We start from the raw sequence: 13308 nt of genomic DNA on the forward strand, positions 1-13308 counted from the left end.
AAAAGTATGGTGTCAAGATGTCCCTGGTACCCCTGTCCCACTAGTATTCGTAATTTCTCCCCATCATTGTGTGTTTTGAGTTGTTATTAATAATTAGAAATGAATGTTTCCTGCATTTTTGGATGAGTGGGGAACATTATAGAACCTTTTTTTGTGGGGGTAAGTGGGGAACATAGAACCTGGGGAACATGGGACCTTTTTGGGGTAAGTGGGGAACATAGAACCTTTTTTGTGGGGGTAAATGGGGAACATAGAACCTGGGGAACATAGGTACGGTCCCCTCCTTTTCCACTTCCTCCTATCCTGTTTGACGGGTCGATCCAATGAACTCCAGCGACGGAAGGTATCTAGCTTTTTATATCTGTGAGGGAATCCAAGCTCATAGAAACGGCGGCTTTCTATCCTTGGACTGAGTGGACTCCCTCTTTCCTTGGTATTTCGCCTTGATTGCGCGTTTTATCTCCACTAAAACTATGCCCAAACCTAACCCTAACCCCACAAACACTATACCCTAACCTTAACCCTAAAGTCACAGAATTGAATGTCTAAACTAGGGATGTTCCAATACAGATACCAGAATCGGCACGGCAGCGCCAGACACCATTTGTTCCTTCATAAATATGTTGGTATTAACAACATATAAAAATTCACAGTTTTGTGTGCGAGTTCAACTGATGAACTGTGTTTTCACCTTCTCTCACTCTAAAGCGTTTTATTTTGGAGTGCCACAAACTATTTAACACACTAACTAACGTATCGGTATTCGGTATTGGCAAGTACTCAAATTAAGTACTCGTACTTGGTCAGCAAAAAAGTGGTATCGGGACATCCCGATTCCCTAGTCTAAACTTAACCTCAAAACCCTGTACGGAGAGTGTCCGCCTGGGCGAAACACCTGGGAAAGACATCCTCCCAGTCCCATTCCTGTGAAGTTGGTAATAAGCACAAAGTGCCTATCTATACTATAATTTTGCGAATGTCTGACTGAGTGAGTGAGTGAGTGAGTGTCTGTCTGTCCCAGCGTTTCTCCTCGGTGGCTGGAGCAATTGATCTGAAATCGCATCACCATCAGCATATGAACACACCTGACATAACTGTGAAGGCCGTTTGTCACTTTCACAAATCGTATGCTGTATATTCGCATTTTTATGGTGTATCTACTATCTATTTAGCCTACAGTACCTTTTGTGACCACACATGTTAAGGGAGGGGCGCTGTTGTTCAGGCCATGCACAATCACACACAAACCCACACACACACACACACACACACACACACACTCACACACACACACACACACACACACACGGGGTGGGGGGGTGTGTGTGCAGGCGGGTGGGCGGGCGGGCTGGGGGGGGGGGGGGGGGGGGGGGGGGGGGGCAGTATTTCTGTAGCCATTAAACAAAACGGGTTTCTTACATTGATGCTCCTACATCATGCAAGCACCAGTTAAAGTTACTTTCCATCCCTCATATACTGTGTGCACAGTGCACATCCCATAACCCACACACTGCACATCATCTTAGAGCTCATATCTTTGAACGGGTAAGGGCTAGTTATAATAAGCATGGCAACTAACATCCATTAGACATGACTAAATGCTGCCACCTAGAGGTAACACACAGGCATTAGGCCTAATCCTTTATTCAATAGCAGCTTGATAGGCTACATTTTATACTATCAATGCATCACTGTATTTGAACATGGAAAACAACCAAAAGGACACACATGTTGGGCCATTAATACAGAGCACTATAACTAAGTAAAATAAAAGTAGGCCTGTAGTTAAGAAAGAAAACCAAAAGTTCTAAGGCAAGTGGATGGCAGCTAGTGTTCACACCGACTATAAAGAAAGGCTGAAATGTTCAAAAATAGCAGATCTACAAGCTCCTCAATCTGTTACACTGTATTGCTTTGTGAGCTTGTAGATCAGCTATTATTATTATGACAATTTTGTCATAATCGTCATATCGTTTGCATGTTGAAAGATGTTCATATATTTTCATATATTTTCAAACATGTTAAAAAATAGTGGAAATAGCAGATCTAAGCTCACAATGCATCGCGATGCAACGCGTCGCGATGCGACGATCTGCTATTTCCACTATTAATGTTCTTTTTGTTGTTGTCAAAATATTTGTATAGTTGTCAAATATGTCAGTAATTTCTATGTAGGCTATATTTAGGCTGTGTCATATCTGCCATGTGCAACTTCAAACCTTACAAGGGTCTTTCAACTCAAAGAAAGGGTCGAACTCGTTCTTCTGCTACACCACAAAAATGTGGAATGCCTTACCGAAGGCCATAAAGGAGTGTGGATCACTAGCATCCTTTAAAATTGCCCTAAAAAAACACTTACAGGCAGCAGCCGTTCACAACTGGTAAAAACCTAGCCCAACCCTACCCTCCCTGCCCCTTCCTTGTATATACTGTACATACTGATTGTTTAGACTTACTGTTACCTGCCCCTTCCTTGTATATATTGTATATACTGTACTTACTGATTGTATAGACCTACTGTTTTCTTTTTTTCTTTACATATCTATACTGCATAGTACTGTGTTCTATTTGTCTGTCATTCAATGTTATATGAGATACTTTAATGGTTTCCTGTTGAAATAAGCTTAGTCTTTTCATGGATCTCCTTTTAGTAGACCTTGTACCAGTGAACTGTACCGTCATGAATCTGTACATTTTCCTATGCAAACTTCTAATAAAGCCTTCAATCAATCAAAAATGGGGATCTTAGGCCTAATTGGATTTTTTGGGTGGGACTGGAAAATCAAATCCTTTTTTTTTGTTTTAGAGCAAAAAACAAATATTGGTTCATTTTTCCAATTTTCTAACCCTGAAACAAAAATCAAATTATACTAAATATCCCCAGAAAATGTTTGGTCTCTGGGGATCTTAGTATAGGCGTAATTTTGTTTTAGAGCAAAAAACAAATCGCAATTAAATTGTAGGCTCATGTCGCGTTGCCTAAAAAAAGAACAGATCTACAAGCTATATCAGCCTCTTTTCTAGGTCCAAAACCAGGGATCAGATGATTTCAGATCAGATGATCACATGACCATAGCAGTGTGATCAGCTGACATCAGATGATGCTACACAACACGGTTAGCCTGCGTTAGCTCACTGATCAGCAGCAGCATCCATCACAACAACAACAACACATTCTAGACTGTTGTGTTTCATAAACCAAACAAACACACACACATCTGCGGTGTGATGGGGTCCGCAGCGGACCAGCAGGGACCGGCGGGCCGTGGAGGTGGACTGGCCGGGAATCGGTGATCTTATCTGGGTATGGATGGATGGATGTTTGGGGGTTGATCAGACCAGGTTCAATGTCATGCTACAGAGGCTGATGCTATTATAGCGGGCCGAGGCGCACAGCAGAGCGGGGAGGAGGAGAGCTGCTCCCGGCCAACAGGAGGCTGATCTGCCCGGGGAGGAGGTGAGTCTTCACTCTTCAGTCTATGAGCCAATCAATGTCTCCACACAACAAGGGGTGGACAGTGGAACTGAGTTACTACTCGGGCCCAAGGTGGATGAGAGTGTCATCATTATTGTATACTTTAGCTATTGAAAAATAGCAGATATACAAGCTCACAGCACTGTGAGCTTGTAGATCTGCTATTTTTGACCCCCCTAAGAGAGAAAATGTGTTCAAATCTTTGAATATATGTATTTTTTGTATTTGTAACACAAATTTTGCTTCTGGGGGGTCCCTGGAACTGAATATTTTGAGATCCAGGGGGGTCCGTGGCCAAATACATATCATTTTGGGGGTCCTTCACATGAAAAAGGTTTGAGCACCACTGACATAGAAACACACACACACACACACACACATATATATATATATATATATATATATATATATATATATATATATATATATATATATATATCAAGCCTTAGAAGGATTTGAAATATAAGACTTACACAAAACATGTTCACAATTTTTCAAAAATAGCAGATCTACAAGTTAGAGTGCTGCACTGTGAGCTTGTAGATCTGCTATTTTTCAATAGCTAAAGCACAAAGTAACGCGTAATAATGCATTCCCAGTCTAAATGGGTTAAAACCCCTCCCCCTATGAAGAACATTCATGGGGGGCCCGCAGTGAATCCTTGTACCCAGGGCCCAGAATGTGGTGCGACACCCCTGCATACAGCAGTGGTTTTCAACCGTGTTCATATCAGGGCCACATTTTTGAGTGGTGGTCTCACCGCCACTCCTGTAATCAGGTTTCACAATGCCGTGTCTGTATGTATGTCTGTCGCCTGTCATACCTCTCCTGACCACACACGTTAAAGGAGGGGCGCTATTGAGCAGGCAGACTCAACACTCTCTCTCTCTCTCTCTCACACACACACACACACACACACACACACACACACACACACACACACACACACACACACACACACACACGACTATTTTTATTTGACCACCACTCAGTTCACAAGGTGTGATTTTTACTTTTGAGCCAAGGACCACCATTTGATGACATTTGGCCCCTCAGACATAAAACTTAGAATATTGTGTTATCATTGGATAAGATTTTGTCCACAATTCCTCCATGCTGTATTGATGTTGGTATCGATGAATCTAGGGTATACCTCCCATTGGGATTCAAAGCATCAACGGTTTTTTTGCTATCTGATTGTATTAAACAATGTCAAACTCACCAATATTGGGGCTCTATGGAAAGCTTGAATTATGCTCTTTCTATCTGCAAAGTGTTTCTTTCAGAAAAAATCCACCGTAGACATGCTATGAGTTACTTTCTGTCAATAAATCCGAGCAGACATGTTTTTTTTTTCTAAGTGTTGAACTTGGGAAGCGCTCGATCGTCTTCGATAGCGCAACGTCCCTCTGCCTCCTGCATTATGTGACATTTAGAACCAGGTGGTACACAGGACCCTTGAGTGATTTCCCACGAGTGCTTCCAAACTCCAATACTTGGAAAAAAAGAATCTCCTGAACTGAATTTCTTGATTGAAAGTAGCTCATAAGTCATAACATGTCTATGGTGGATTTTTATGAAACAAACACTTTGCAGATAGAAAGAGGATAATTCAAGCTTTCCATAGAGCTGCATTAATGGTGAGTTTGACGTTGTTTAATACAATTGGATAGCAAAAATCTGTTTTGATGCATTGAATCCCTATGGGAGGTATTGCAACCCTAGATTCATCAGATTGAAAAAGAAATCTAGTGTTGCAATTTGCGGCTTCAATTTACGCTCCCTAGAGTTAAAGATCTATAAGGGTCCATTTGCTTACCTACTACTCTGTCCAATGTGTCCATCATTTTGCTGGAACCACCTCAAGGACCAATGGTGGTCCCCAGACCACCGGTTGAAAACCACTCATGCATTGACACTAAGGCTTGCCCACCTGCCCCTGGCAGGTAAATAAGACCTTCGGGCAGGTGAAGTTTGCTTTCAGGTTGCCCGACCGGGCAAGTGTTCATTTGAGAGGGGACGCAACCGCCTATAAAAACACCAGATATCTGTCTAAACACCTGAACGTGGCCAGAGTGCTTTGTCTTCTGGTCCAGCAGAATGTAAAGATGTTTTTACTGTTGCTACACTTAAACAATTAAAATAACAAGTTTGAAACTATAGTCATATTCAATCATTGCTATGTAGGTAATTGGATTTGTAAGTATTGAGGTACAGACATTATGACATTTTTATCGCACAGCCCCGGAAAGTAAAGAAATTAGTGTTAAATTGAGCGGTAATTAAAATCTTACCTATCATTTTATAATGGATGATTACTTTTTGGGGCAAGTGGGCATGACCTTAGGGCAAGTAGAACATGGCTTGTACTTGCCTGACGGGCAAGTGCCTCTGAGAGCTTGTTGTCAACCCCTGCCACTGCTGTACTGGATAGACCACTAGTGGTTCCCCAAAACCCAAACTGTATACAGTAGGCCTAGTATCTCAAGACCCAAAAGAGAAATCAGACGTTTTGCCCCTGCGACCCATACAGTATACTAAGTGAAAATAGCAGATCAACAAGCTCACGATGTGTCGCCCTGTGGGCTTGCAGATATGCTATATTTTCACAGATTAACATGTTATCTATTTTATGGATTTTCTCTTGAGTATCTTTTTTTAAAATATGTTTTCATACTCTTATTGGATTTATCACTTCCTTCAGCTGTGTGTGCACGCGTGCATGTGTTATAATAATATTTGTGTATCATGACATCAGTGTGTGACACTGACAGCCTCTTTTGATCATCTCGCAAGTTCGCAACCATGACATCATGTCACTTAATCCTGAAATCTTCTCTTGTGATCCCTGTGTGTGTGTGTGTGTGTGTGTGTGTGTGTGTGTGTGTGTGTGTGTGTGTGTGTGTGTGTGTGTGTGTGTGTGTGTGTGTGTGTGTGTGTGTGTGTGTGTGTGTGTGTGTGTTCGTGTTCGTGCATGTGTTTGTGTGTGTGTGCGTGTCAGCAGACACGTCCAGTAAGAAGACAGGAGAGAGAGCAGAGAAACCAGAAGATCAACAGACCAGGGTTTGGAGCCGACCCTTCAGTGAGCAGACCATTCTTTATTCCTATGTTGCAAGTGTTTAAGGCCCCAAAAATTATTGAATCATTAATCGCAATTATTTGTGCGAAAATCAGTTGTCCAAGCATCGATGTCATGGCCAGTGAATAACATTCCATTTAGTTAAAGTCATATTTTAGTCATCTGGAATGTATTCATTTTAGTCTAGTTAGTTTTAGTTCACTTTAGTTCACTTTAGTTAGTTTTAATTGTACTTATGGTACATTTTGATACCAATGCTTTTGCACTTTTCCTCAAGTAAATTCTGAATTCTGGACTGAATTTCCATACTGCAGTTTTGATACTTTTACTTAAGTCTTTGACTGCTTAATAAAAATGTAAGCAAAATGTAAGTAAAATGCCTGTAATAATTTTGTTGGTGATCATTAGAATGTCTAGAACATGTACATATGTTATTATTGTGAAAAGTAAATTAGAACATGATTTATAATTTTTGTTTTTGGGCTATAAAACTAGTCCTGACCGTTACGTCCCCTGGCTCTTGTCCCCCTCCAGAGGTGGGTGTGTGGGTGTGATGTCCTCGTCAGGGTGTTGCCACCTGCCCGGCTCTCTGTGTGACTACTCTGGCGACGCCGAGAGCCAGCCGTCCTCCAAGCACTCGGACCGCTCCTCCTCCTCCACCCAGCACTACGTCACCAAGGTGACGGCCAAGGATGGACGCCCGCTGTCCACCATCGTCAAAGCCGTGAGCTTGCACAGGTAAGAACGACCGCCGCCGGTTTGTTGGATTCCACGCTTTCTTAGCCGGTTAGCCCATTTAGACCTGGAAATGCAGATCTAAGTGCCGCGCTGTGAGCTTGTAGATCTGCTATTTTATAAAGTAAAAAAAGTATACAATACTTAAGGACCCTCCACATTGGGCCCTAGTAACTCAGTCCCACTTTCCCCCCCCCCTTGTGACGCCCCTGTGTTTTGTGGTCCCCAGCGATGTGGGCATGTGCCGGATCTGCCACGAGGGAAGCGGCGGGGGCGGGGAGAGCCTGCTGTCGCCCTGCGGGTGCACGGGCACCCTGGGCCAGGTGCACCGCAGCTGTCTGGAGCGCTGGCTCTCCTCCTCCAACACCAGCTACTGTGAGCTCTGCCACACCCAGTTCACCATCGAGAGGAGGCCGCAGCCCCTCACACAGGTCAGTTCACCATCCAGAGGAGGCCGCAGCCCCTCACACAGGTCAGGAGATGAGAGGTTTTTGGAGCGCCAACATTTGACCGATTGTGTCTGTCTGTCTGTCTGTCTGTATCATAAAAAATGACCATGGTTGGGGGCACGGTGGCGCAGTCAGTAGTGCTGTCGCCTCACAGCTAGAAGGTCCTGGGTTCGATTCCCGCCAGGGACGCTTGTGGGCGCTGGGGGCGTGTTCCCTCCTCCAAGTCATTAGCGCTCACACCCTAGGTGGGGTTGACGAAAGGGCCTTTGCATGTTCTCCCTGTGTCTCCTAGGGTAGATACCCTCACAAAAACATGCAGTAATCCTGGACACTATACTGCCTCCCCCTGGCCAGCCGGGGCGCCTGATGGAGGGTAAAGGAACTGGTTGGAATAACGTGTTCCTTCCACGCGTTACGTCCGACTAGGGAAACTCCCGCCCTGTCAGGTGAGAAGAAGCAACTTGGACTCCTCATTCATAGAAGGAAGCATGAGGTCAGTCCGTTGCTCTCCCCAGGTTGGCAGAGGGAGTGTAGCGCCCAGGATTACATTAGATAATTGACACCGGGTGAAAAAGGGGTTACAAAATTGTGGGATAAAAATGTTGTAAAAAGAAAAAATGACCATGGTGAACCATATAGTTATAGTCATGTTTATAGTTATCATGGTGAACCATATAGTTATAGTTATGTTTATAGTTATCATGGTGAACCATATAGTTATAGTCATGTTTATAGTTATCATGGTGAACCATATAGTTATAGTTATGTTTATAGTTATAAACATAACCATGGTGAACCATATAGTTATAGTTATGTTTATAGTTATAAACATAACCATGGTGAACCATATAGTTATAGTTATGTTTATAGTTATAAACATAACCATGGTGAACCATATAGTTATAGTTATGTTTATAGTTATAAACATAACCATGGTGAACCATATAGTTATAGTCATGTTTATAGTTATAAACATAACCATGGTGAACCATATAGTTATAGTCATGTTTATAATTATCATGGTGAACCATATAGTTATAGTCATGTTTATAGTTATCATGGTGAACCATATAGTTATAGTCATGTTTATAGTTATAAACATAACCATGGTGAACCATATAGTTATAGTCATGTTTATAATTATCATGGTGAACCATATAGTTATAGTCATGTTTATAGTTATCATGGTGAACCATATAGTTATAGTCATGTTTATAGTTATAAACATAACCATGGTGAACCATATAGTTATAGTCATGTTTATAATTATCATGGTGAACCATATAGTTATAGTCATGTTTATAGTTATAAACATAACCATGGTGAACCATATAGTTATAGTCATGTTTATAATTATCATGGTGAACCATATAGTTATAGTCATGTTTATAGTTATAAACATAACCATGGTGAACCATATAGTTATAGTCATGTTTATAATTATCATGGTGAACCATATAGTTATAGTCATGTTTATAGTTATAAACATAACCATGGTGAACCATATAGTTATAGTTATGTTTATAATTATAAACATAACCATGGTGAACCATATAGTTATAGTCATGTTTATAGTTATCATGGTGAACCATATAGTTATAGTTATGTTTATAGTTATATATGTTTATAGTTATATAACCATATAGTTATAGTTATGTTTATAGTTATATATGTTTATAGTTATATAACCATATAGTTATAGTTATGTTTATAGTTATATATGTTTATAGTTATATAACCATATAGTTATATATGTTTATAGTTATATAACCATATAGTTATAGTTATGTTTATAGTTATATATGTTTATAGTTATATAACCATATAGTTATAGTTATGTTTATAGTTATATATGTTTATAGTTATATAACCATATAGTTATATATGTTTATAGTTATATAACCATATAGTTATAGTCATGTTTATAGTTATATATGTTTATAGTTATATATGTTTATAGTTATATATGTTTATAGTTATATATGTTTATAGTTATATATGTTTATAGTTATATAACCATATAGTTATATATGTTTATAGTTATATAACCATATAGTTATAGTTATGTTTATAGTTATATATGTTTATAGTTATATATGTTTATAGTTATATAACCATATAGTTATAGTCATGTTTATAGTTATATATGTTTATAGTTATATATGTTTATAGTTATATAACCATATAGTTATAGTCATGTTTATAGTTATATATGTTTATAGTTATATATGTTTATAGTTATATAACCATATAGTTATAGTCATGTTTATAGTTATCGTGCCTGGTAGGAATGGCGCTCAACTTCAAGGCACTGCTCACTCCCACTGGGTGGGATTTCTTTTAGGCCAGGCTGTCGCAGTTGTTGCACAATCGGCTGATCACACTTAATTGAGATAATTGCAATTATGTTAATACTATTTATTTTATTTATTGCAGACCATTCTTTTCAGAATATATTGTTGATAGACTGATGATGGGTTCTTGGTTTACCTATGATCATTAATCAAATTACTTCAACCTTTATTTATTTTCTCAGAGAGACACTGAGGGCAGAGCCCTCTATTTTCCTCAATTCTCAACGATGCAGAGATTACAGAAGGCATGATATTCAAACAATGACAATTTAAAACAACAAGATTGACAATTACAGGGGTTGACACTAAGGTCTCAGAGGCACTTGCCCGTCGGGCAAGTACAGGTCATGTTGTACTTGGCCTCGGGTCATGGCCACAATGACACACACGTGCTACTCTACCTAGCGCTACTCCAGTGCCTGTTTTGAGAACTACTCTGGGAACTACTGTGGGAAACAAAAATTACGGGACCCATAAAAATGTGTCCACGACCCGCACATGGGTCCTGACCTGGTGTCTGGGAACCAGTGGATTAATAACTGTTGTTGTTGTCCCCATGGTCCCCAGTGGCTGAAGGACCCGGGGCCGCGCAGCGAGAAGCGCACGCTGCTGTGCGACATGGCCTGCTTCCTGCTCATCACGCCGCTGGCCGCCATCTCTGGCTGGCTGTGTCTGCGGGGGGCCCAGGACCACCTGCAGCTGAAGAGCCGCCTGGAGGCGGTGGGCCTCATCGCCCTGACCATCGCCCTGTTCACCATCTACATCCTCTGGACACTGGTAAGTACACTACTGTTCAACCATCTACATCCTCTGGACACTGGTAAGTAGGCCCTAGCAGGGGTCTTCAATGTTTTCAGGCCAAAGACCCCTTAGCTGAGAGAGAGATGAAGCAGGGGACCCCACAACCTTTTTCTTAGATTCCATATAAACTCAGCACAAAAAGAAAGGAAACATATTAATAATTGATTATATATCCCCTTTAATAATACCAAATTGTATTGTGTTTTATATCATTTTTATCATTGATTCGTCACCTTTACAAGGAGGTACAGCTTGTAAGCATCGGGCATTCGAGGCATGAGGTACATAGCCAAACGTTTGGGTAGTGCCGCCAACTTTTTTGCCAAAATGGCTTGCAATGCAAAATTTGCCAACATTCGGTCCATTATTTCCCCCCTTTAATTGTGCCGAATGGTATTGTATTTGATATCATTGTTATCGTTGATTTGTCACCTTTACAACAAGGTACAGCTTATAAGGATCATTCGTGGAATGAGCAACACAGGCAAACACCAAAAGAACAGTATTGCAGGCCTGCCAGGCCATTTTGACAATTTTTGGAGGGACGCTACCCACATGTTTGGTTGTGTTGCTCATTCCACGAATGCCAGATCCTTACAAGCTGTACCTTGTTGTAAAGGTGACAAATCAACGATAACAATGATATCAAACACAATACCATTCGGCTAGGGGGGATATAATGGACCGAATGTTGGCAAATTTTGCATTGCAAGCCATTTTGGCAAAAAAATGGTCGGCGCTACCCAAACGTTTGGCCGTGTAGCTCATGCCTCGAATGCCTGATGCTTACAAGCTGTACCTTGTTGTTAAGGTGACAAATCAATGATAAAAATGCTGCTGAGTTTAGTTTCATCGTTTGACAGCACAATCGTCAGTGTATTTTGGATTCATGTCAATGTGTGTTTTCAGATATTTAACCGCTTGAACCGTCAATAATTCAATAATAATAAATATACAAAAAGGTTTCCTGTGTAAATAAACTGAAAAGCTTATTTACAATCATCAAGGCCGAAGCTGAAAAGCTTACAAGGATCATTTAGTTGACCTTGTACCAGTGAACTGTACTGTCATGAAAACTGTACCTTTTCCTATGCAAACTCCTAATAAAGTCTTCAATCAATCAATCAATCAATCTCTCTCTCTCTCTCTCTCTCTCTCTCTCTCTCTCTCTCTCTCTCTCTCTCTCTCTCAGGTGTCGTTCCGCTACCACTGCCAGCTGTACTCGGAGTGGAGGCGGACCAACCAGAAGGTGCGTCTGCTCATGCCCGACCTCAAGGGGGCGCACTCTGCTCAACGAGGTGACGCCACTGCACCCGCCAAGTCCTCCAAGAAGAAGAAGATGACTGACGAGACCATCGTATAAGCCCCGCCCTCCCTCCTCCCCACGCCCCTAAAACAGTGGTTCTCAACCTGTGGGTCGGGACCCCCAGGGGGGTCCCCCAGATGATTAACTTAATGTGCAGCGTTGTTTTCTCACTCAACAACAGTAAACAAACCAACATAAAGTTTAAGTGTATAGAGGGTATCCGCACTTTTCTAAAGTGGCAATTTAAGGACTTTTTAATACCTCTAAAATGACTAATTAAACATTGGTTAAAGTGTTAAACCAACATAAAGTTTAAGTGTATAGAGGGTATCTGCACTTTTCTAAAGTGGCAATTTAAGGACTTTTTAATACCTCTAAAATGACTAATTAAACATTGGTTAAAGTGTCAAATATTAGAGGCAGAAATTGTGAAAATAGCAGATCTACATGCTCACAACGCCTCGTGTCGCGAGGCGTTGTGAGCATGTAGATCTGCTATTTTCACAATGGAACAGTGTTATACGAAATGTAATGCCTCAACTCTTAGTGCTCGTCAGGGTGGGGGGTGGGTGGGGGGGGGGGGTCCCCAGTTAATATGATTATTTTGGGGGTCGCGGCCTGAAAATGTTGAGAACCACTGCCCCAGAAGACCCCCCAGAGCGCGCTCTCTCTAAAAAAAAACCCACTGTGTATTATATTATATTACAGGGGAAAAAAAGACTTTTGCACTTCATAGAGGGGGGAGAGTGGATTCTTTCTTTTTCTCTCCCTCTCTTTACATTTAAAGCTGTGGTAACTTCACACCCAAAATGTGCTTTTCCCCTCCTATCAATGACTCACTCTACCAAGCCTTGAATTCATGCAGACTTTTAGTTTTAGTCGCATTCTTGAGCCAATATTCCAATATTTGATGAAGTAGGGATGGCTGACATAAACCCATATGATCTCATTCTCTATTCAAAACATTATAATAATGTTGGAAAAACCATATAAACGTATAAAACCTAAAAATGCTATCTAGCTTCATGTATGGTCATTGAAGGAAGAGGGAGTGTTACAGTAGTCTATAATTATTGATTCTCATACACTATGTCATATGACCTAATAAA

General features: G+C 40.9%; 1 protein-coding gene across 3 annotated transcripts; it reads left to right on the forward strand.

The window, feature by feature from the left end:
* The first annotated feature begins 3144 nt into the window (after nt 1-3144).
* LOC308285919 (E3 ubiquitin-protein ligase MARCHF2-like) lies at nt 3145-12339 on the forward strand. 3 transcript variants are annotated; one of them, XM_080726837.1, is made up of 6 exons: nt 3145-3457; nt 6477-6557; nt 7089-7292; nt 7519-7720; nt 10660-10869; nt 12086-12339. In XM_080726837.1, the coding sequence occupies exons 3-6, from the start codon at nt 7108-7110 to the stop codon at nt 12254-12256; spliced, it is 768 nt and encodes a 255-aa protein (XP_080582963.1). In that variant the 5' UTR covers nt 3145-3457; nt 6477-6557; nt 7089-7107; the 3' UTR covers nt 12257-12339. The 3 variants fall into 3 exon arrangements, with proteins under 3 accessions (XP_080582963.1, XP_080582964.1, XP_080582962.1); XM_080726838.1 differs by having other exon boundaries at nt 6480-6557; nt 10660-10912; XM_080726836.1 differs by having other exon boundaries at nt 6480-6557.
* The last annotated feature ends 969 nt before the right edge of the window (nt 12340-13308 follow it).

The sequence above is a fragment of the Nannobrachium achirus genome, assembly GCF_963921795.1.
Source record: "Nannobrachium achirus genome assembly, chromosome: 5".
NCBI lineage: Eukaryota > Metazoa > Chordata > Actinopteri > Myctophiformes > Myctophidae > Nannobrachium > Nannobrachium achirus.

Coding starts and splice junctions, on each gene's coding strand:
- LOC308285919 (XM_080726837.1), top strand. CDS start 7,108: ATGTCCTCGTCAGGGTGTTGCCACCTGCCCGGCTCTCTGTGTGACTAC. Junction 7,293..7,518: donor AAAGCCGTGAGCTTGCACAG/GTAAGAACGACC, acceptor TGTGGTCCCCAG/CGATGTGGGCATGTGCCGGA. Junction 7,721..10,659: donor GGCCGCAGCCCCTCACACAG/GTCAGTTCACCA, acceptor CATGGTCCCCAG/TGGCTGAAGGACCCGGGGCC.